This window comes from Oryctolagus cuniculus, chromosome 19, assembly GCF_964237555.1.
Source record: "Oryctolagus cuniculus chromosome 19, mOryCun1.1, whole genome shotgun sequence".
In the NCBI taxonomy this organism is placed as follows: Eukaryota; Metazoa; Chordata; class Mammalia; order Lagomorpha; family Leporidae; genus Oryctolagus; species Oryctolagus cuniculus.
Window position 1 is genome coordinate 65,141,595 of NC_091450.1, and position 22,370 is coordinate 65,163,964.

At 53.0% G+C, this 22,370-nt stretch overlaps 1 protein-coding gene across 1 annotated transcript in view; it reads right to left on the bottom strand.

Moving 5' to 3' along the window:
* Nucleotides 1-22,370, bottom strand: part of LOC127489780 (uncharacterized) — a 278,910-nt gene that overhangs the window by 193,432 nt on the left and 63,108 nt on the right. The window contains exons 8-11 of the mRNA XM_070064726.1: nt 11,435-11,520; nt 8,810-8,936; nt 6,394-6,526; nt 1,208-1,371 (exon numbers count right to left, since the gene is read on the bottom strand). Of these exons, the coding sequence (XP_069920827.1) occupies nt 1,208-1,371; nt 6,394-6,526; nt 8,810-8,936; nt 11,435-11,520 (510 nt within the window). The remainder of the gene's footprint in view (nt 1-1,207; nt 1,372-6,393; nt 6,527-8,809; nt 8,937-11,434; nt 11,521-22,370) is intronic.

Sequence of the window (22,370 nt, forward strand, 5' to 3'; positions counted from 1 at the left end):
CGGTGGCTCAACCAGCTACACCACAGTGCCAGCCTGAAAATAAATGTCTTTAAAGATTTTTAAGACCGACCAGGTGTGGGCAAGACCCAGTGGAAAATTAAACTCAAGGTAGGGAAGAGAAGGTGACTGGGCTGCACGTCTGCCAATTGCCACCTGCCAGTTGCTATGCAAGTCACCCACACCCTGCATCACCAGCAGTAAACACCCAGTGGGGCTGCCCAGCACACAGAAGACAGACAAGAGTGTTTGCTCCCGGGGTTGCACTGGGACTTGCTGGGAAGAAAGCTGGGGAACTTTCTGGGGTGATGGAAATGTTCTGTATTATATCTTGATGAGGGCTTAGATTACACAATGACATGGGCCAGCATCTATTGAAACTCATCAGATGGAACATGTTAGACCTGCACATTTCAGTGCATGTGCATTTTATCAAAAACATCGAGCTCAGAAGCACTCACAGGTGCTTCTGAAATCCGGAACTTTAGACAAGATACTGGGTGGGGTGGGGGGTGTAGGTAGGAGGTCAGAGAGATGTGTTACAAGGCAAATGCAGCAAAATGCTAAGTATGGAAGCTACACAACAGGCACACAATTGTTTAGATAGGATTCCTGCAAGTCTGCAATGAATACTGTCCTGATAAAAGGCAGGAAAGAAAGGGATGGCTGACATGGGACTGAGTTCCAGAAAAGTTCAAAGGCACAGCAACAGCAAAGGAAACAGCAGCCCAGAAAGGTGGAAAAGCTACACCTTGGGCTTGGCACTGTGGTGCCGAGGGTTAAGCAGCCTCCTGCAATGCTGGCATCCTTCGGAGGTTTGCCCAAGTGCTTGGGCCCCAGCTATCCACATGGGAATCCTGGATGGAGTTCCTGGCTCCTGGCTTCAGCCTGGCCCAGCCCTCAAGTGCTGAATCAGGAGGCGGCCCTGGGCTGCAGGAACCACAGGATCGGCCTGTTCCTGTCTCCCAGTCTTCCACTCAGTAACCAGTCTGCTGAGGATCTGACCCCTGTTCAGATCCAGTAATGGGAACCAAGGGCACGAAGGGGTCAGCCTCATGCCTGTAGCATGTGGTGTTGGATCTCCACCCCCACCAGGACTGCACCAAACTAAAGGAAGCTTTGAGGTTTTCTGAACAGTAGCTATGTAAAATATCACTTGTGCAAGGCAACAACGCAAACTTCCCAGGTCTGACGCACTGACCACACCTACCCTTGGTGGGGAGCAGTTTGGAGGTGACCTGCAGTGTCTCCAGGGGTTCCAGGCCAATGTTTTCTAAGGTGATGACGAGTTGATGAGTCTCTCCATTGAATAGCTGCATAGACACGTTGGTAGATATCTCGTCACCAGAGGAAGGCTGCAATGAGTGTGCCGATCTAAACCAAAAGCAGGGAGAATAAACTGAAGGAAGAAACCAACGCTGTGCAGGAATGATTCACATCAGGGGCCGGTGCTGTGGTGTAGTGGGTAAAGCCGCTGCCTGCAGCACCAGCATCCCATGAGTGCCAATTCAAATCCCAGCTGCTCCACTTCCAATCCAGCTCTCTGCTAATGTGCCTGGGAAAGCAGGGGAAAACGACCCAAGTGCTTGGGCCCCTGCACCCATGTGGGAGACCCAGAAGAAGCTCCTGGTTCCTGGCTTTGTCTTGGTCCCAGCTCCAGTGATTTGGGGAGTGAACCAGCAAATGGAAGATCAATTTGCTTGCTCTCTCTCTCTCTCTCTCTCTCTCCCTGCCGTTCAAATACTAAATTAAAAAAAAAAAAAACTGATTCACATCAGGTAAAAGGACGACCACATTTTGGCATTTCAGAAATAGGAGCTAGAGAATCTTGGCTTTGAATGAGAAATTCGGGAGCCAACCATGCTAAGAACAAGTCAGGTTCTGTAAGTCAGGCATATGACGCGCCTCGGCTCCAGGCTCCGATCAGAGGCAATGTTTTTTCCCAAACCAAATCCTGAGAAAAAAAACAGCACAACAGGTTGAGGCGATTTCCTATGTGCCATCTGTAACAGTGTTCCTCACTCCTAGGTCAGGGAAGGAAAGCCGATGCACAACCTCCCTGCATGACCCCTGTGCAGCTTGCACATCAGTTGCTCCTGGGGGAAGGTTTCAGGAGGTAACAAAACTCAGCCAGGACTAATCACTGGCCGTCTTGCACAGCAGGGTGTCCAGGCCCTCTGTGCTGCAAGGGACAGGGGCGGAAGGAGGCACCCACAGTGCAGGAGCCCCGGAGCCACGAGGAACGGCGTCAGAGTGAGACTGCAGCTGGCACTGCTGCAAAGGCACACTCGGGACATGGCACTGGGACCCAGCTCCCACCAGCAGCACTGTCCTCCTCAGCCCTGTGCTGGCCCCAGAGCCTTCCCAAGGCAGGAACGATGTTTCTGTCTGTTTGCTATCAGCTCCTTGCCATACACCTAGTGTCTAATAGGTACTCACCAAGAATGCACTGAACAGACTGATAAGCACCTCAACTCTGAACCTCCTGTGTGGCATATAAGAGCATCTTGTCAGTGTCTGCCCGAGCCCAGGACAGAGTGACCACTGTGTGTTCAGCGGCTGCTTGCTTGGTGCCTGGCCTGGTGCAGCATCTCTCAAGGTGCAGAATGCAGGGGCTGGTGTTGTGGTGTAGCAGGTGAAGTCTCTGCATGCAGCACTAGTATCTCTTAATGGGTGCCGGTTCAAGTCCCAGCTGCTCCACTTCCAATCCAGCTCCCTGCTAATACACCTGGAAAAACAGTGGGAGATGGTCCAAGTATCTGAACTCCTGCCACCCACATAGGAGACCAAAATGAAGCTCCTGGTTCCTGGCTTCAACCTGGCCTTTGTGGCCATTTGGGGAGTGAACCCACAGATGAGACCTCTCTCTCTCTCTCTCTCTCTCTCTCTCTCTCTCTCTCTCTCTCTTTCTCCAGGTGTGTGTGTCTCTGTGTGTGTGTGTGTGTGTTTCTCTGTAACTCTGCCTTTCAAATAAAAATAAATAAATCTTAAAAAAAAAGAGACTGGAAGGAAGGCACAGCCCCATTGTGCCCACACACAAGCCATCAGGCCACGGGCCTAGCATCATTCCTCCTGCCAGGCTCTGTGGCCCCCCAATGCCCACAGGGTTATTCTCTTTTGTGTGGCTGACCCACAGAGAGGCCTGTGTCCACCATGCACTGAGCTCACTTCTGTCTCTGGGGAGCTGCCTCTCCAGGGCTCTGCATCTGTCCCATCCTGCTGTTCTCAGTCGTATTTCACTCCCTTCCTTACGGTCTGTGTTTGACCATGCTTTGTAAATCCCACACTTTCTATGGAGCCTTCCTGAACCCCACAAGAAAGGGTCAGCATCCCCTCCTCTGGTTCACATTACAGGAGCAGTCAGCAAATCCTAATGATCACACCAACCCCCTAAACCCCCCATCCCCCCGACAGGGAGCTCTTCTAAAGGGTCATGGCCTAGGTCAGGGTCCTGGAGCACAAGGTGGTGTTCACAGATGCTGGTGAGTGCATTTCACCAGTCACAGGGACCTTTATAGCAGATTAGTTACAATCAACACCTAATTACTCAAGAGTCACTTGAAAAAAACATTTATTTATTTATTTATGTAAAAGGCAGAATTACAGAGAGAGAGAAAGCCCACTTCCATCCACTGGCTCACTTCCCAAATGGTTGCAAAGGCCAGGGCTGGGCCAGACCAAAGCCGGAGCCAGGAGCTTCTTCAGGGTCTCCCACGCAGGTGCAGGGGCCCAAGCACTTGGGTCATCTGCTGCTGCTTTCCCAGGCCATAGCAGGGAGCTAGATTAGAAGGAAAGCAGCCGGGACACAAACCAACACCCATATGGGATGCCAGTGTTGCAGGCAGCAGCTTTACCCACTACACCACAATGGCCAGCCCAGAGAAATAGGGGGCCTTTTGAAAAATATGTCTTATACCATTTTTCAGTAAGAGATAAAAGGCAGCCATCCTGGCCTTCGGTGCCCATGCTGGAGCATGTGTTGGGAGCATGTGTCAGTGCGTCTCCACTGCTCAGCTGCACTCCAGGTGTAAATGGGCCATATCTGGTTCCTGTGTCAGGGCCCTGCTTGCCTGTCTTGCTCAGTGGCAGCCCAGGTACGAATGTGCCACATTTTGTTCAGCCACTTGCCAGGCAATGGGCATCCAAGTTCTGCCTGCTTTCTGGACTATTACAAAAAATGCAGCTGTGAACATTCATATACAAGTTTCTGAGTCACTGTGTGCTTTCCTCGGCCTTGGGTAGACACCGAATTTCTGAGTCATATGGTCAATTTATGTTCAACATTTCTAGAAACATGGCAAGCGTGCAGGCTTCTCCAGCACCACACATGGCTACCGCCTGTCTTCTGACGACAGCCACCCTGGCAGGTGTGAACAGGAACCCCACACGGTACCAGCTCCAGAAAGATTGATGATGCCACACACCTTTCCAGGTTGCTCATTAGCTCCTGGGAAGTCTTTCATGGGGAGAGAGCTAGCCCATACTTCTGTCAACCTTTCTAATTTAGTTGTTTGCCTTCTTAGTTTGGGTGTTAAGTAGCAGATCCTTACCAGAAACATGATGTACAAATATTTCCTTCCAGCCTGTGAGTTGTCTGTTCATTTTCTTAGTGGTATTTCTGGAAGCACAGCAGTTTTTAATTTTGATGAAGCCCAATTTATCAGTGTTTTTTTCTTTGTGGATCTTGCTTTTGGTGACATGTCAAAGAACTCTTTGGCTAATACAAGGTCGTGAAAACTCTCACCAGCTTTCTTTTCAAAGGCTGGTGCTCTGAGCTCTCACAGTCAGGTCTGGGATCTGCTTTAGAATTCATGTTTCCTGCATTTCATTGCATTCCCCAATCACCCGATGCTTTCTCCACCTCTGACAAATGCTCCCAGCTGCCCACTGTGCATGGCTAACTCCTGCTCCCAGCCCCTCACGGCCACCAGTGGGGACCGGAGGGCAGTGGCCATGCTGGTTCTGCCTTCTCCCTCTCTCCCGCTGAACACAGCCTCCCTGAGCACCAGGCCCCAGAATGCTGGGCCCACAGTTTCAGCTCTGGCACCTGGCCCACTGCCTAGCAAGCAACAAGCATGTATCAGACACACAAACCAGTTAAAACCTTTTAGAAAATCTCAGACATCCTAAAAATAGCCAAAGGATGTCCAAGAAGTGTCACCCCTGAGGGCAACAACTGAGAACGGCCCAAATCCAACAGCAAGGAAAGGGCGGTTATGCAATCCTGAGATATCCTCAGGCTGTCCTTCTTAAACGCAACTAAAACCAGGTTTTTAAGACTCTGTGAAAGTGTGAGGAAAAGCTTATTAATGTGATTTCACAAAAACTCATCTATGACACCGTGTTCAGACAAGTGTTTTCTAAAGTGGCAGGAAGTACCTCCAAGCATTTATGGTGACTGGCTCCAGGCCTCCCGACAGCCACTTCCCTTTCTCCTTTATGCTTCCCTGTGATGCTGAAAATCTAAAACAAAAATAAAACAATCCCATCTGGGTACCAGTTCGGGTTCTGTCTGCTCTTCTCCAATCAAGCTCCTGGCTAATGGCCTGAGAAAAGCAGCCCATGTGTTTGGATCCCACGCCCACATGGGAGACCCGGATGAAGCTCATGGTTCCTGGCTTCAGCCTGGCCCAACGCTCCCCGTTGCGGCCATCTGGAGAGTGAACCAAAGGATGGAAGAGCTCTCACTCACTCTGTGTGTCTCTCCCTCTCTTTGTGACTCTTTCAAAATAAATAAATATTTCTTTAAAAACTAAAATAAGGGCCAGCACTGTGGCTCACTAGGCTAATCCTCTGTCTTGCAGCACTGGCACACCGGGTTCTAGTCCTGGTCAGGGCGCTGGATTCTGTCCCGGTTGACCCTCTTCCAGGCCAGCCCTCTGCTGTGGCCAGGGAGTGCAGTGGAGGATGGCCCAAGTACTTGAGCCCTGCACCCCATGGGAGACCAGGATATGTACCTGGCTCCTGCCATCAGATCAGCGTGGTGCGCCGGCTGCAGCGCGCTGGCCGCACCAGCCATTGGAGGGTGAACCAACGGCAAAGGAAGACCTTTCTCTCTCTCACTGTCCACTCTGCCTGTCAAACAACAACAACAACAACAAAAAACTAAAATAAAAGAATTCTGTCAAAGAGAAGAGTGATTTTTTTAGATGCCCTAAGATCCTGACTGTTTTTGGAAGAATAATTTCACATTTGGTCCTAGCCTTAGTATGGGAGATCTTGACTGCTCTAATTTGCTCTGGGCAAAACGGATAACTACTGTGGAATCTCAAGGCCCCCTCCTGCAGATTCTGGGCCTGCGGATTCTGGATGTATGCAGAGCCTGCGCGCCTCACGAGGGAAGGCTCCCCAGGGCTGCTTCCTGCCCGTGGCTGGACACCTGTGCTCACCTGGTACCTGGGCAGGGAGGTGCTGATCTGCAGTCTTGGAAAAGTGGGGATGACTTCCACCGTAGAGCCACTGGTCTTTATTCCCAGGAGGTGGTCCAGCAGGCAGTCACTGACAACACCAAAGATGGTGGTGTGGTAACCTGGGACACAGGAAAGTAGAGACCTCACAACTCCCAGCAAAGTTCCATAACCGTGTCCACCTTCCTGTCCACTGCTGAAGTCCCCAACCAGCAAGGGCAACCCTGCAGAAGACCTGGGTCCTGGTGCTGGCTCCGTTACCTGCCAGTCCCTGCCCACAGCCTCAACATCCCTCGGGCTCCTCCTTTGTGGTGGGGGTTACAACAGCACCTGTACTCCCATCCCACCAGGCTGACTGGGCCCAAATGGGAAAGCTCCTGTAAGCCATCAATCTCTGCACAACCCGTAGTCAGCATCTCAGCCCGGGACTGACTTGCTTTTCAGATTTATCCATCTCCACAGTGAGGATAGCAGTTAATATTCCTTCCCGGGACATAATGTAATTTAATGAGTATTTGAAAAATGCTTCAAAACCTTCTGTTCAGAGGCGAAAGTTCAAGAGCCAATTATTATTATTGCAGCAGCTTCGTGATGGGGCGAACTGGCTGTGTGTGTGTGTGTGTGAGCACTGCCGTTAAAGATGAGCAAATATCCCGCTGGTGAGATAAGCACTTGAAACTATTTAAGCAAAGCTGTAGAACGGCTTTTGAAATTTAGCTAATTATTGTCAACAGCATTTACTGTGCAACAAAATGAAACCATACCCAGTGGCTCGAGGCTCAGGTGACAACCTGCCTACACTTGTGTGAGCCTGGGGTGTGCTCAGTGGAGAGGCCAGCATGGCTTTCAAGGGCTCCCGGGGCCCCAGTAGCCTCCTCGGTCCTCCTGAGGTTCCTGCTGGCTGGGAGCTGCTCTCTCAACACCACTCCAGATCACCCTCCCTCAGAGGGTGGGCTTGTCAAAACACCCCCTGCAATGGGCAAAACACTATTCTCCCCACAAATCCATACCTGGAACCAGGGTCTCTCGCATTTGCCTTTCAACAGGAACCTGATATATGTTTTGCCTGCTGAGCAACCACTATTTTATAATCCCTAATTAGAATCAGGCCTTTCCTTACTGTTGCTGAAAATGGCTGTCACATAATAGTCTGATGACAAAGACTTGGGGTCCACAATTACTGTGCACAGCAGTACAGGGTCAGCCCGTCTAGCTTTGTGCACAAGACACACCAAAGAGCAATGCCAACTGCTCTGCACAGAGATGCACAGCTCAGGGACCACTAAGTCCACACAGGTAGTGGAGGAAGTGGAAAAGGATAGGGCACTTGCAAGACAGCAAAGGTAGAGGAACAATGTGTAACCCAGCAGGAAGGCTCGGCAGAGGAGCACAGAGATGGACCACACAGGGCTGGGGAACTCGGCCTGATGACGAGGGAAAGTGACTCCCACTGGTTGACCATGATGCCTTCAGAGGAGAGAGAGGGGTCTCAGAGGAGAGACTGCTTTGGGGAGGGGAGGCAGTACATTTGGGTTGGATGTGTCGAACATGCATGTCCCACCCGCTGGACACCAGGGGGATAGCTGGGAAGTGCTGGGGCACAGGCCAGAGAAGGGTACCTGACCCCAGGAGTGGTCAGCAGTCTACAGGGCTGTGAGGCAGAAAAACACTGTGGGGCTGGGGACACCCTCACCAGCAGTGACGTACAGAGGACAGAGAGGAGGACAAGAAACAGAGCGAGGAGCACCTGTCAGAGGGCTGGGCTGCAAGGGGACACCTGCACGAGACCAGCAAGACTGAGGAAGAAGGGCCAAAGAGACCGTGGAAAATCTGGAGGGTGTGGTGTCACCGAGGCTGGAGGACACAGCTCGCCACACATGCAGGGTGGCAAATGAGCACTAAAGCTCCAAGCAAACCAAACCACTGGTCCCAGGTTTAGGCAGAAAAACGCCACTAGTGATGCCACAGACAGGTGTCCTGGTGAAGGGATAAGGGTTAAACTCAGGACGCGGAGGGGTGCAGGAACATGGCACTGGTGGCAGAAGCGACTCAGTGTGCACAGCCAACTCTCCCAAGAGATCCAGCAGAAGACAGGGGCTTCCTGAGAGCACATGGGACATCGTGGCATCAGGAAAGGTCAGGATGCAGAGGTAGGAACCAAGCTGTTGGAAGACTGTCTGGAGGAGGAGGCAGACAGAGCACAGGAAGGGGCCCCGCCCAGCGCAGCAGGAGCCTGGCAGGTGCCAATCACACTCCAACAACTTGCACCACATCCCAAGGAAAGGCAGTCTTTCCCCATCCCTTGATGGACGAGGACTAACGAGATGGGTGAGAGGCTCTGGACCCTGGTGTACGGAACAGCAGTGTGGCAGCCCCTCAACAGCAGCAATCAGAAAAGCCCTTACCGTTCACGGTGATCGTTCCAGTCGTCTGTGGGACCCCTACGAGCGTCACCAGGTACAGACCAGACTCGGCCGGAAGGGAGAGCACTGCGGGGCGCGACTCGAATTCCACTCCACTGGTCAGCAGCCCCTGCAGCAAGACACAGAGCAACATGAGCAGGACCAGCCTGCACCGCACACCTGGCAGCCCAGAACAAGGCAGTGGAAGGCTGCGGCTTCTTAGAACCCACAGAGAACTGCAGAGACCATGCACACGTGACGCACGGGGCAGTCAGATCAACAGCCGCTGCCCTTGATTTTGGTCCTCTCTACCATGTTTCTGATGTTTGCTTTGCTTTCTTCTTGTACCAAATGGGAATATGAACACAAAGGAAAATTTTTATTTTTCTTTTTTTGAAACACTTATATTTATTTGAAAACAAGAGGGAAACAGAGACAAGAGAGATCTACTGTTTTACTCCACTAATGGCTGCAATGGCTGGGGCTGGGCCAGGCCAAAGCCAGGATCCAGAAGCTTCCTCCTGGTCTCCCACAATCTAAAAGATGTCAACAATCACCAGTCAACTATTGGAAAATAAAATGTTTAAAAAAATTAACAAGACACCAAAAATTCCAACTATCTTGGAGTAAATCTACCGAATAACGTGCAAGATTTCATCATAGTTACAGAACCCTGCTGAGATAAATTAAAGAACTCAAGACACAGAGAGTCCTGCCCTGTTTGTGGGGTTACGCTTTCCACAGTTTGCAGTCAAGGCAACCCTCAAACTCTCAGATCCAGGGCCGGCATTGGGGCGTAGCAGGTAAAGCCTCTGCCTACAACACCAGCATCCCATATAGCTGCTGGTTTGCATCCTGGCTGCTCCACTTCCGATCCAGCTGCCTGCCCATGTGCCTGAGAATACAGCAGAAGATGGCCCAAGTGTTTGGGCCTCTGCCACCCATGTGGGAGATCCAGACAGAACTCCTGTCTTCAAGCCTGGCTCAGCCCTGGCTTGGGCGGACACTTGGGGAGTGAACCAGCAAATGGACTCTGTGACTCAACTTTCAAATAAATAAATAAATAAATAATCTTTAAAAAAAAAAAAAACCTCTTTTATCTGTGGCAGGACAAGGCATGTAAGTGGGTGTGCTGAGAGGAAGGCTGCAAACATGGAACGCAGGAAGGCAAGATGCCGGGCCTCGGTGTGAGTTCAGGATGTATGAAACCTGCATGCACAGATGTGTGCGTGGTGTAGACAGCTGGGTGTGTGGAATGCACATACACTGTGTCTAACTCTGTGCACAGGAGACGCCAGCAGCAGAGACACTCTGGGGGCAGTGAGCACGCCTGCCGCCCACATGTGAGGCAAAGGCGTGAAGTGATCTGCGTGTGTGAGTGTGGAGGGGGTGCAGTGGGCAGGGCACACTCAGTGAAGCTGATCACATGCCTTTCATCTCTAACAGACACACTGGCTTCTCTGTCTTCATAGAACAGCCAGGGCGGTGTGGCCACCGCTGCCTGCCTGAAATGCCGGTGGCTTGTGCACGTCTGAAGTGTTCCATAGTCAGCTTTTGACACAGCACCATGGTATGCTGGCTATATCCAAGTGGTGGTTTTCTCTTGTCTAAGTCTCTACCCTTCCTGATTTGTTAAAATATGTAATTTATTACTTTTAAACCAGGTAAAAATGCTACTTTTAAAATGAAAAAAAAAAGTATAAGAAACAGCAGCAATCATCTGACACTTTAACTACTTTGTGGTAAATTCCCCCTTGGATTCCAAGAGCCAGACAGCCACAGCAGAGGCTGACCATGGCCATGTCCTGAGGCCAGGGAACCCTTGTGCAACAGTTGGGGGGACACCGGTGCTCAGTCAGTCTCAGGACTGCTGGCTTAACACAGGCTTGGGGAGCAGTCACACGCAGCAGGGCTGCCCAACAGTCCTGGCTTGCGGAAAACTGTGGCTCCACCCAGCAGTCTGGCCCAGCCAGCAGGGGTGTCTCTCCCAGGCAGGCGCCATGCATCCCCAACACAGCTCATTGTGTTCACACCAGGGATAAGAGCTATGGGCCTTCGTATCCCCCGGGTCCCACGCACCCTGTACCTGGCACAGGGCATGGCCCTCAGTGAGACACCAGCAGGAAGAGCCTGGTTCTCACCTGGAACACCAGTTATAAAACTGGTCGCAGTACAGAGAACCTTGGGAACGGATCCCATGTAGTCTGAAGGCAGCACAAGTCCCCCAAACAAGCATGGACCAGGGCGTGAATCTTCCACACCCTACATGGTGCAGTAACACAGCACCTCTCTCTACAGCTCCCCCTGCGCCTCAATCCCTGTGTCACCTCACAGCAGCACAACAATCTCCAGTAAGCCCCTGTGAACTCCAAAGTGCTGAATTCCAGTCTCACAGCCAATGGGCAAAGCTCTGTGTGTGTACAAGCCCAAGGTTGCTCTGTGCTGTCTACTCGGCAGCAAGCATGAGACACGGTAATGACAAAACACGGACTTCACTCACCAAACGCTTACTATCTTGGGCAAAGCAGACATGTGTGCCACAATTAATGCCTCTAACAGTAAGCAAAGACGCATTTTAGTGACATGCTGGGGTTCTTGGTCAGAGAGGCCCCTGGCGGTGGTACATACCATGTTCTGCACTCGAAGCTCAAACAGCATGGGGTTGTACACCATCAGCTGGACTTCACACATGTCCCCTTGAACCCACTGGAAATCTAGACATACACACAAAAGAACCCTGGGGTTAGCAGGTAGTTTTGAACTTCCCATGGGGTTTCAGATCAGCCCGCTGACTATTTTCTTCCCACAAAGGTGGTGACCGCCATGCCCATTGTGAGGTGGGAAGTTCAGAGCTTGGTGTGCCCTGCTTTCTCTGAAACCACGCAAAGCAAGGTATTGCCACTGTCCTGACACTACACACAGGGTGCCTCCCCCGCCCTCTGCAGGCTGCACTCCTGCTGGCACCCCAAGGCCACCTCACAAAGCTACAGCTGGACCTGGTGTGGCCCCTTACAGCACACAGCACCCCAAGGGCCCACAGGCTGTCAATGCAGGAAGAAGGCTGGGGTCATTGACAAGAGGCCCAGAGTGTGGCTCATCTGTGCCCCCCAAGACCACGACTTTTCCACCCAGCCCACCTCCTTGTCAGTTGTAACTCAGCAGCCGCTGGGGGAGACAGAACTCTGAAATAACTCCAAGACTCCAAGCAACCCCAAAACAACCCCAAGATGACCTGAGTATGAACATGATAACCAAGCCACATGACAGAACACAGGTGAATGGTTCCTGTAGACTTAACAGAGGTCCCCAACCAGCTGACCAAGTTCGTCAAAAGGGAGATTGCTCTAGATGGGATAGACATGATCAAGTGAGCCCATAAAGGGGGTGAGACCCCTCCTGGAGGGGTGGCCCCTAGGAACTCAAGCCAGCAGCACAGGGACCTGAGGGAGGGGCTGGGGGCCAGCAGGTGTGAACAGGGACCTAAGGGAGGGACTGGGGGCCAGCAGGTGTGAACAGGGACCTGAGGGAGGGAGTGGGGGCCAGGAGGGGTGAACAGAGACCTGAGGGAGGGGCTGGGGGCCAGGAGGGGTGAACAGGGACCTGAGAGAGGGGCTGTGGGCCAGGAGGGGAACAGGAACCTGAGAGAGGGGCTGGGGGCCAGCAGGGTACGGGGACCTGAGAGAGGGCCTGGGGGCCAGCAGGGGAACAGGGACCTGAGGGAGGGGCTGGGGTCAGCAGGGTATGGGGACCTGAGGGAGGGGCTGGGGCCAGCAGGGTACGGGGACCTGAGGGAGGGGCTAGGGGCCAGCAGGGTTTGGGGACGTGAGGGAGGGGCTGGGGGCCAGCAGGGTATGGGGACCTGAGGGAGGGGCTGGGGGCCAGCAGGGATGAACAAGGACCTGAGGGAGGGGCTGGGGCCAGCAGGGTACGGGGACCTGAGGGAGGGGCTAGGGGCCAGCAGGGTTTGGGGACCTGAGGGAGGGGCTGGGGGCCAGCAGGGTACGGGGACCTGAGGGAGGGGCTGGGGGCCAGCAGGGTACAGGGACCTGAGGGAGGGGCTGGGGGCCAGCAGGGTAAGGGGACCTGAGGGAGGCCACCTCAGGGAAATGGCTGAGGATACCATGAGGGGTATGGACACAGACCTCCCCTGGACAAGCCTGAGATGTGGACACTGCCTGGGCATAGGACGGCACTGGACGCCCTGATTTCACAGACAGTGAGGAAATCAATCTGTATTGCTCTAAACTGGGAAGTTGGTGATTTCTTACAAAGCAACGAGACACCAGCAGAGTACCCATGACGGGTGTCCAAGATATGCGAGCAGGCAGAGCCTGGCTCTCACTGGAACACCAGTTATGAAACTGGAAGGCAGAGAAGGAGAATCAGACCCCACGTGAGGCGTAAAGCCCTTCCACACGGCTGCCCCACTGCTGTTTGTAATCACCTCGGGGGAACAGCAGTGACCCCAGGGTCACAAGGCAGGCACTTGGGGTCTTAGCAGATGAGCAAACCTGCCTGGGAATACCACCGCCAGCATCTTGTGCCACAGGGACTCTGGCCCAGGCCTGGGAACTCCGGGTGGGGCCTAGCAGAGATGTGGTGGCAGAAGGGGAAGCAGAGGCTTTTCCAGCATTTGCTGACCGGAATTCCTTGGCTTCACGGAGCCTTCAGCTTCTGCAAACACCTTGTGCCAGGGAAGCCTGCACAGGATCCAGGACCAGCTCCACCACACCTGTGATGGTGACCGGGAGCTGGCATCTTAGATCAAATCACAAGATGATGGCACAGAGTAACACAGTGCAGGACCGACTGCCACCTGGTCGGAACCAGCACTTGTCTTATTTTATAAAGAAGGAAAACTCTTCCTGACAGGTGGGACAGCCTGCCCATCTTAGGCCCTGATAAATCATTGCTCAGACTCAAAACACAAGGCTGTCAGCTCTGGAACCCAAGCTCTTTCTCCCTCCGCCAAGCTGCCCCTTGGTAGCTCCTGGGACTCAGGCTGCCCTCTCTCTGCAGGGGTCTGACGTCAGGCTCTGATAAGGGGCTTCTCCACAAAGGAGCCAGGGAAGCTGTGCTCATCCCACCTGCCCCCTCCACCCTTAGCAGCCTCCCTTGGCCTGCAAGGGACTGGCACCCCAGCCCACCCCCAACCAAAGATGAGGAACTCATTGTCTCTTAAACAGGTCCTTATGCCTGCTATCACAGATTTGTTCTCTCTCGTGGTCAAAAAATGATCATTGTGCTTTCCAGGGTGCCGAAAAGAGTAATTTGTACTTTGACGGCCTTCGTCCACTACAGGTAAGTCTAAAGTCAATCACTGAGTCTGTGAGAAGTGATTTTTGTCAGAAACAGACAATCCCCTGCCCGTGCCCCTGCCTCAACAGTCCCTCCCTGAAACAGCAAGAGAGCAGGAGTCAGCGGTGGTAAAACTGGCTGTCTCAGGTTCGGCCCATCCCCTGCGCCCATTATCATCTGTGCAGACAGGTGCTTCTGTGGCCACGTTTGCCTCTGCCTGTGGGAGGAAGCGCTCCTGATTGCCTGCTGCATCCCAGTACCGAGCCCCAGGCACACGAGTGCCAGTGCAAACATCATCTACAGGGACATCAGGAACTCTCTAATCTGACCCTCAGCACAATGCTCCCATGAGCTCCCAGTGTGCTCACAGCATGGAGGGCACACGTGCAGCCCAGGTGGCCCTGTCAGCTGTCCAAGGTCACATGGTGGGGAGTGGGGGTTATAGGGCTAGGCTGCAACCCAGGCTGCCACGTTCTGTCCAGGCCACCCTGCCTGGCAGCAGTGACCTCAGATTGAATCTGGGATACCACAAGGTCCTTTCACAAGAGGGAGGAATCTCTTCACCCCTCCAGGCCTTGCCTGGGACCTTGGTTGCCATCATCTCTGCTCAGAGCAGGGCCCAGACGAAGCCTGCACACAGGCACTCAGGCCAGGAATCAGTGCAGGCGGAGGGCAGGTGGTGTCAGCACTGGCCCTCAGGGTCTGCCTCACCTCCAGTGCCCAGTTAAAGATGGACTTACAGAGACTAGAATCTCAGGCAAAAGGGACACGAGTCTTCACACTATAGGCAGAAAATTGTCCAAAAGATATCAGAAGTTGTGGAACACAAAGTACATTCTCCTACCCATGAGTATTCAACAAATAATATGCATCTCAGCTGAACCTTCTGTTATAGATATTTCAGAAAGAACACAAAGCTTGACATTATCCACTGAATAGATGAGCAGGCACTTCTTACTATGATAAAAACTGTATCACAGAGGACAAGGGTGGAGGGCGTGTGGCATGGCGGTTCAGACACCACTTGGGATGCCTGCATCACGTATCAGAATGCCTGGGTTTCAGTCCCTGCTCCACCTCAATTCCAGCTTCCTGCTAACGTGCACCCCGGGAGGCAGGAGGTGCAGTTCCAGCTTCCTGCTAACACGCACCCTGGGAGGCAGGAGGTGACAGCTTAGGTACTCAGGTCCTTGCCACCTGGATCATTGAGTTCTGGGCTCCCATCTTTGAACTGGCCCAGCCCTGGCTGTTGTAAGCATTTGAAGAGTGAACTTGTGGATGGAAGATCTCTCTCCACGTCTCCCTCCCTCCCTCACTCTCTCTCTGTCTCTCCCTTTCAAATAAAATGAAAAGTAAACAAACAAACTGCAGTCCCTGAGTGCCGAGTTCCAAGCCGAGGGAAGGAGACAGGGCCCGGCCATGACCTGGCTGGCTGGCTCAGGGCAGGTGATGTGCACCCCTCAGTCTCCACCCTCTCCGTGAACAGGCACCTGCAGCATCAGCATCCCACCACGATGAGAACTCCTACCTGGTGTCGGCTTTGGACCTCATTCACAAAAGGAAGCCTCATCAATTGCTGAAGAACAAAGAACAGTAATGAGGCTGGATGCTGGGCACGAGCCACAAGGGCAGAGACTCCAAGCCAAGCTCCAAGGCCTTGAGTTTAAGGCTCTGATGTCGCTGTCTTTGAATCCTTAATAATGTTGTAACCAGGGGCTCCCCGATCCCCTGCTGTGCTGGGCCCTGTGAATCACACAGGTGGCCTCAAGAAGAGGAGCCTGGCCTCCAGCCCCTAAGCCCTCTATACAAGTCTGCTCTAGAGCCTCCCCGGCCCTGCCTCCCCAGTGCACAGTCTTTGCTCAGGTTCAAAGGGGAGGTACCCAGGAGCACCTCTGCCACCGACATCCTGTCTCCCTGTTTGACTTCCTATGCACTTGTCCAGCCTGCACGAACTGGGTGGGTAGGGGCAGGCTGCAACCCTCTGGCTTAGCTCAGTGCAGCCCAGTGTCAACATGCTTGGAACACTTACACTAGCCAGGAGCTGGGCTCACATGATTTACTGAACACTGACAGCAAAGGACAGAAAGGGGTACAGGTGGCTGCCACACCACCATGAAGCCATGACGCTATACCTGAGCCCTTAGGAGCCAGGTGTTATCTGCAGCTAACTGGGGCCCACACCAGGTGCACGTGCACATTAGAGCAAACCAGAGAGCACCCCTGGGAGTGGGACACTTGGTCTGGGGATGTGTGAGCCCAGCTCTTGGGTTTGTCACTAAGCAGCTAAGTAACCTATAGGAAACCATCTCTCTATGTTTTTCCATCTATAAAAGGAGATAAAAACCAACTCCTCCAAAATTAATGCAACAACTAAAGGCACAAAAATACGAGCCAGCCTCTTCTCAAGCAGCATCTGAATGAAGAAGTGATCTCCAGGGACAGAAAGCACAGGTCTGTCTAGGACTCCCACCTTGGTCTTGCCCTGTAGCTGAGCAAACAACTTTACTTCCAAAGACGCACTGTTTTCAGGGAGTTCTGACAACATGCAACTTGTTGGTGATGTTTACGGTGAGGCCCTACTAGGAGCTGAGGCCAGCTGGTGCTGGAGTTACAGGAAGAACACTACGATGATGAGCTCCACACAGCGCTCCGGTGTCCCTTCTGCAGGGAACAACGCGGCACTGCGGACAGCACAGACTGAGCCACGAGGCCACTTCTCCTGGCAGTGAGGTCCTGGACAAGCCCTGTCCACTCCATTCACTCTTTCATTGTGCTGTGGGCATTGGGGACAGGACAGGGAGCAGCACAGAGCTCCTGGCCTCTTGCTACATTGTGGGAGGGAAGCCATAAAGAGGCAAATGTCTAATTGAGTTAAGGAAAGGCACTACCGAGGGGCAAGCTAGGGATGCTGAGGGCAGGGTGGCCTCCAGAGTGCTGGGAGCAGCAGATTCCCCCTCTGAGAAGATGATATTTGAACAGAGACCCAAGCAGCGTGACTGTGAGTGAGGCAGCGACAGCAGTGGGACGAGGTCCATGCAGAGACCAAAGCTGTGGGACTGGGACAAGTCATGTGTTCAAGGACCAGAAAGGAGTCATGTGGCTGGATCTGAGAAGCAGAGGTGAGAGAGGTGGGGGGTCAGGACAGGCAGGCAGCAGGGGTGGTATGCGAGGCAGGGCCCCTAAGGAATGAAGGTGCCTTTTCCCTAAAAGGAGGCACAGCAATCAAAAACAGAAATAAAGAGGCAGCACAGAAAGTGCTCAGGATCAAAAACCGAGAGCGAGAGAGCTGCCAGCAGCCTTGGGCCTCCACACCAGGAGGGGACCAAGGGCAGTTGGCCTCTGGGCAGGGCCCGGCCTTCCCTAAGCTTGGGCTCCTTGTCTAGGAAATGCAGGCCCCTGCCCCTGTAGATCTGTCATGGGGACGCACAGGCCAACCAGCATGACAGGCAATCCCCGCCCCACATGCAAGGGGACCCTGGTGTCTGTCTCCAGGGCAGTGAGGGAGACAGCTCGAGCCACGGCCAGGCCTTGCAAAGGACACCTGGACACAGGACAGGGAGGGCCTGGGGCACACTGTGCCCTGGGTCAGTGACAGGAGAGACATGAGCGGTTGCAGCCTGGGAAGGGGCGGGGAGCTTGGAGCCAGAAGGGCAGAGGCGAGGTCTTCAAGAGAACCAGGGTTCTGCTCCCCCTCTCCCCACGTTCACGGGGAAACGGCACCAGGGACACGGCCCAACCCCAGAGTAGAGCTTTCTCTGCTGGGTGGGAAGTCAGCACGGACCATGTGAGATCACGCTTGTCTCCACTGCCACTCTGACATCATCTGTGTTAAGTCTCCATAAACACAGCTCTTTCCAGTTCCTGGGACTTTCCTGAAAACGCCGTCAATGAAATAGAGCTTTAAAACTCAGCTCCACGGGCAGCTGCCTGCCAAAGGCAGCAAACCAGACAAGCTTCCGTGGGAGGAAAGGCACACAGGCGGCCAGCCTGGAGCTTTGCGCTGACATCCAGAGGCGCCAGGGGCAGTGGGAGGCCGGGCGGAGGGACAGAGCTGGGGCCACGGGGCCTACCTATCTTCTTATTGCACTCTTCCCCGCGGTTGTGTGCGATGACCAGCGAGTAGATGAAGGGGCTCTTGGCCGACACGTTCTGACCCAGCAAGCTCTTTCATTGTCTGCGGGCGGAGGCTGGCGGGGAAGTTCAACAGCTTCACACGCCTGTGACAAATGGCACAAAGACATCAGCGGCCACGCTGGCCTGGCCTCAGGGAAACAGGACATGTGGGAGCAACAGTGGATCGGTCAGAGGAGATGAACCAAAGGAAGGGAAAGCACTCAAAGTCAGCAGCAGGGCAAGGCAGCCGAATGCCACACACAGTGAGCCCAGGAAGGCCCAAAAACACCCCCACCCCAGGATGGGGGCACAGCCGCTTTCCCATGGCCCCACAGACAAGGCCCAGGATGAGCCCCCACTGCTACTGCAACCAGCAGGCTGGGCTGCCCTGGGCTCAGGAGCCAGAGGCCAACAGCACCCCTGCTTTCCTGTCAGTGCCACCTGACCCTTACCCTGCCTCCCTGGAGTGGTTGGCTCACAGACCCTCAGAACCAACCCCACACTTCATCTGTGTGGTCTCACTGACGCATCACATCCACCGTCAGCTTGGGTGCTGTTAGTATGATCTCCACATAACCAGCTATCAAACAAGAGATTAAGTGCACAGCCCCAAATCCCATGGCTGGACATGGATGACAGCAAGAGATGCTGGCTCTGAAACCATGGCGGGGGGGGGTGTCTCTCCTGGGAGATAGTCTTGGCAAGGTGGTGGATCAGCTCAGGAATATTGCTAAGGAAACCTCTTTGGATGGGGGAGAACAGGTATGATAGCAACACTGCCGGCAATGCACCTGCATGTCCCTCCACCCCCACCTCCCAGAGATAAGGCCATGTGAGCAGCTCTGGCCACCAGGTGAGGGGTGGGTACTATGCAGCTCCCTCCCAGAGGAAGCCTGGGCCTCCTACTTTCTCCTCCCACAACTGTAAAGCCAGACGCAGGGAAGGTGAAGCAACCAGGATCATGGAGCAACCCCAGGGAGCTCAGGGGCCTGGAAAAGGGCCCAGCTGGCATCAGATTTCATTGCAACAAAGCACTAAGTCTGCAATGAGACTGCAAGGGAAATTTCTGCTACCGTGTAGCCCAACGTCTACTGGAGAATGAGGACTGCCGTACCAAACCCACGAAGCCACAGCCTTGCCAGGCTGGATGGGGTCTCCAGATGCCTTCTACAGTCTACTTCCCTACCCGCTACATACACTCACATACAGCATCCCCACCGCACCCAGCAAAAACACCCGACAACTTCCCATCCCCATCTTTGCAGAGTCTGGGTCACAGCTGTGATTTTCAGCCAGTGTCCAAAGCATTCGTAGGCAGGAGCTGCAGCTCACAAACCAGCATCCTGCAAACCATGGGTTATGTCAAACATGCCCCGTCCGCCCCCCTTCTCCTGTGGGCACCCTGTGTCCCGTTTACCAGAGAGGGTCAGAACTATACATCTTTTGTCTGCTTCAATTCTGCTGGAAGCTTGCAGAGGACAGCTGCACCAGAGCCCTCTCTGTGTCCCCGCCAGGCACCCAGTCCAGGACTCGGACTTTGAATAGAATCCCAAGCTTCCAAATCTTTCAGAAGCTAAGCTCAAGGCTAAGCAGCTCATTCCTGACTACTGCAAATCCCAGCCCTGTGAACGTTCTGGAAATACCAGCTGCACAATCCGTGGACTCAGACAGGCCCCTCTGAAGGCTAGGCTGAGCCTCAGGCCCACACCCGGCCACCTAGGGGACCTGCCTGTGGCCAGTGCTCACCATCTGCCTGGGAGACATTCTCAGGTAGGAGAAAGACCATGACCACAGGGCAAGGAGTTGCCAGTGTCCAATCCCAGAGGCCACTGGCACTGCATGGCCCTCAGCTCTTTCACTGGAAAGATAGGAAAAGTGAGAAGTCCCTGAAAAATAGTAAGATCCCATGTACCTCAGCAGTCACTAAGCTGGGAAACACATGTCAGGCACCTGTATTAGCACCTGACACGTAGTAGGTCAACACAATCCCCTCCTCTGCCCCTTCCTAAAACAACATTTACTTATGCACACACAGAGCAGAGTCCCTGGTGTAAAAATCACAGCACTGGACTGCAGTGAAGACATGAGGTTCTGGATCCCTGCTGCTGACCCCTGGGCTAGGACACAGTTGCTCTACACCTGAGAGTTAACTCATGTATAAGACAATTCAGGTCTCTTGGGACACAAACAGCTTCCTACTCCACACCACCGTCACCATCTAAACATGAACTTGGCTGTGCTTCCAAGGAATCATCACTGTAAGCAGAGAAAAATCTAGATCCACCTAAAATGTTCTTAAACATGGAAAAGGGATGGGCATTTGGCACAGCAGTTAAGATGTTACTTGGGACACTAGCAGCCCAGGTCAGAATGCCTGATTAGTGTCCCAGACACTCTGCCTCCTGTCCAGCTTCCTGCTAGTGCACATCCTGGGAGACAGCAGATGATGGCTCAGGTACTTGGGTCCCTGCCACCCATGTGGGAGCCTGGAGGGAATTCCTGGCTCCTGGCTTTGGCCTGGCCTAGCCCTGGAGGAGGCAGGGAGTTAAAAGGCAATAGAAGGGGAAATCTCTTTAAGATGGCCCAGAAGGCTTCCTTCCCCCCAAAAGCTGCCTTGAGCAAGACAAAAGTGCCAATCCCACTCCTTTCCCATGAGAATAGCAAGGAAGCAGTGATTCCACCCTCCGAGTTTTCAGTTTACAGTGAAAACAGAAAGAAGGCCCTTTTTGTTTTATCATGAGCAGGCAAGACAGGACAGACAAGATTACAAACCCAGCCTTTTGATGCGTTTTGCCCCAGCCTCCTAACGGACTGTTAGCTACTATTCTGTTTTTCACCCCCAAAGTTGTACTTAAGAGACTGGACAGATACAGTTTCTGGGGCTGTCTCTCTTGGATAACCCTCCTGGCTGCAGTGGCAGCAGGTTTCTGACTTAAATAAAGCTCGCTTTGCTCACTGCTGTGTCCAGGTGGAAATGCTTCTTTCGTGGCAGACAAAGAACCGAGGATGCCTTTCTTCACTGTTTTTTTTACCCCTACTACTGGCTGTGGCAGCCATTTTGGAGAGTGAACCGGCAGATGGAAGATCTCTCCCTCCCTTTCTCTCTCATTCTGATTCTCGCTCTCACTCTCACTCTCTCATTCTCAGTCTCCCTGCCTTTCAAATAAAATTAAAATAAATTTAAAATTTTTTTTAAAAATGTAAAAGCATTCCAAGGGCTCTTGAGGCAACATTCTTTGTTCTTGAGTGTTGGTTATGCATGAGATCAGAGGCCAAAAAACTCATTTACCTGTACACATGTGTGTACTTCTTGGTATGTATACTTTTTTCAACAAAATTATTTTTTAATAAATGTGAAACTACATATTATATTGTGTCTTTTTTATCTTTATTTATTTATTTTTGACAGGCAGAGTTAGAGAGAGACAGAGAGAAAGGTCTCCCTTCCACTGGTTCACTCCCCAAATGGCCGCTATGGCTGGGTCATGCTTTGCCCCTTCCAGCCCTCACATGGTACCTTAAGACTTCCAGGTACTAACAAAACTTGTCCTTTATTTTCCCATGGCGCCCTTGCTTTCCCATCACTCTGGCAGGACTATTTTCAATGTATATTTATGTGTGCTGCTGCAAACGCTCTAGGAAATAAGGCAGAATAGTACCCGCACAATAACCACTTGAACCATTTCTAGGCGAGCCAAGCATGCTAGACTAAGAGTCTAAGGCCGAGTGTCTTCATTGATCCAAATGCATCCAGCAGCACCCACCCCCTTCCCTTCCTGCCCCTAACAAGTCAGTCCTGATGCCACCAGACAGGACAGAGCCAGGTGGTTGCCTGCACCGGCCCAGCACAGATGACGAGGTCCAGGCAGAGCAGGAAGGGCCCACGGGCTGGGTCCAGCAGCACCCCAGCAGAGGCAGGCAGAGCTACACAGGGAGACACATAGGACAACAACAGGTGACAGACGAGAAAACAGAGAAGTAGCTGTTCACGAGAGTGGAGGGCAGGGTCCTCACGACCAGAGAAGGGGCTGTAGATGTGAGGCACCTGGAACACAGCCTGCTAGGCTGGGCTGCAACTGACTGCAGGGCTGGAGCAGGGGAAGTGTTAGATAAGATGAACCCTACGCATGTGACAAAGGACACAGCAGACTTC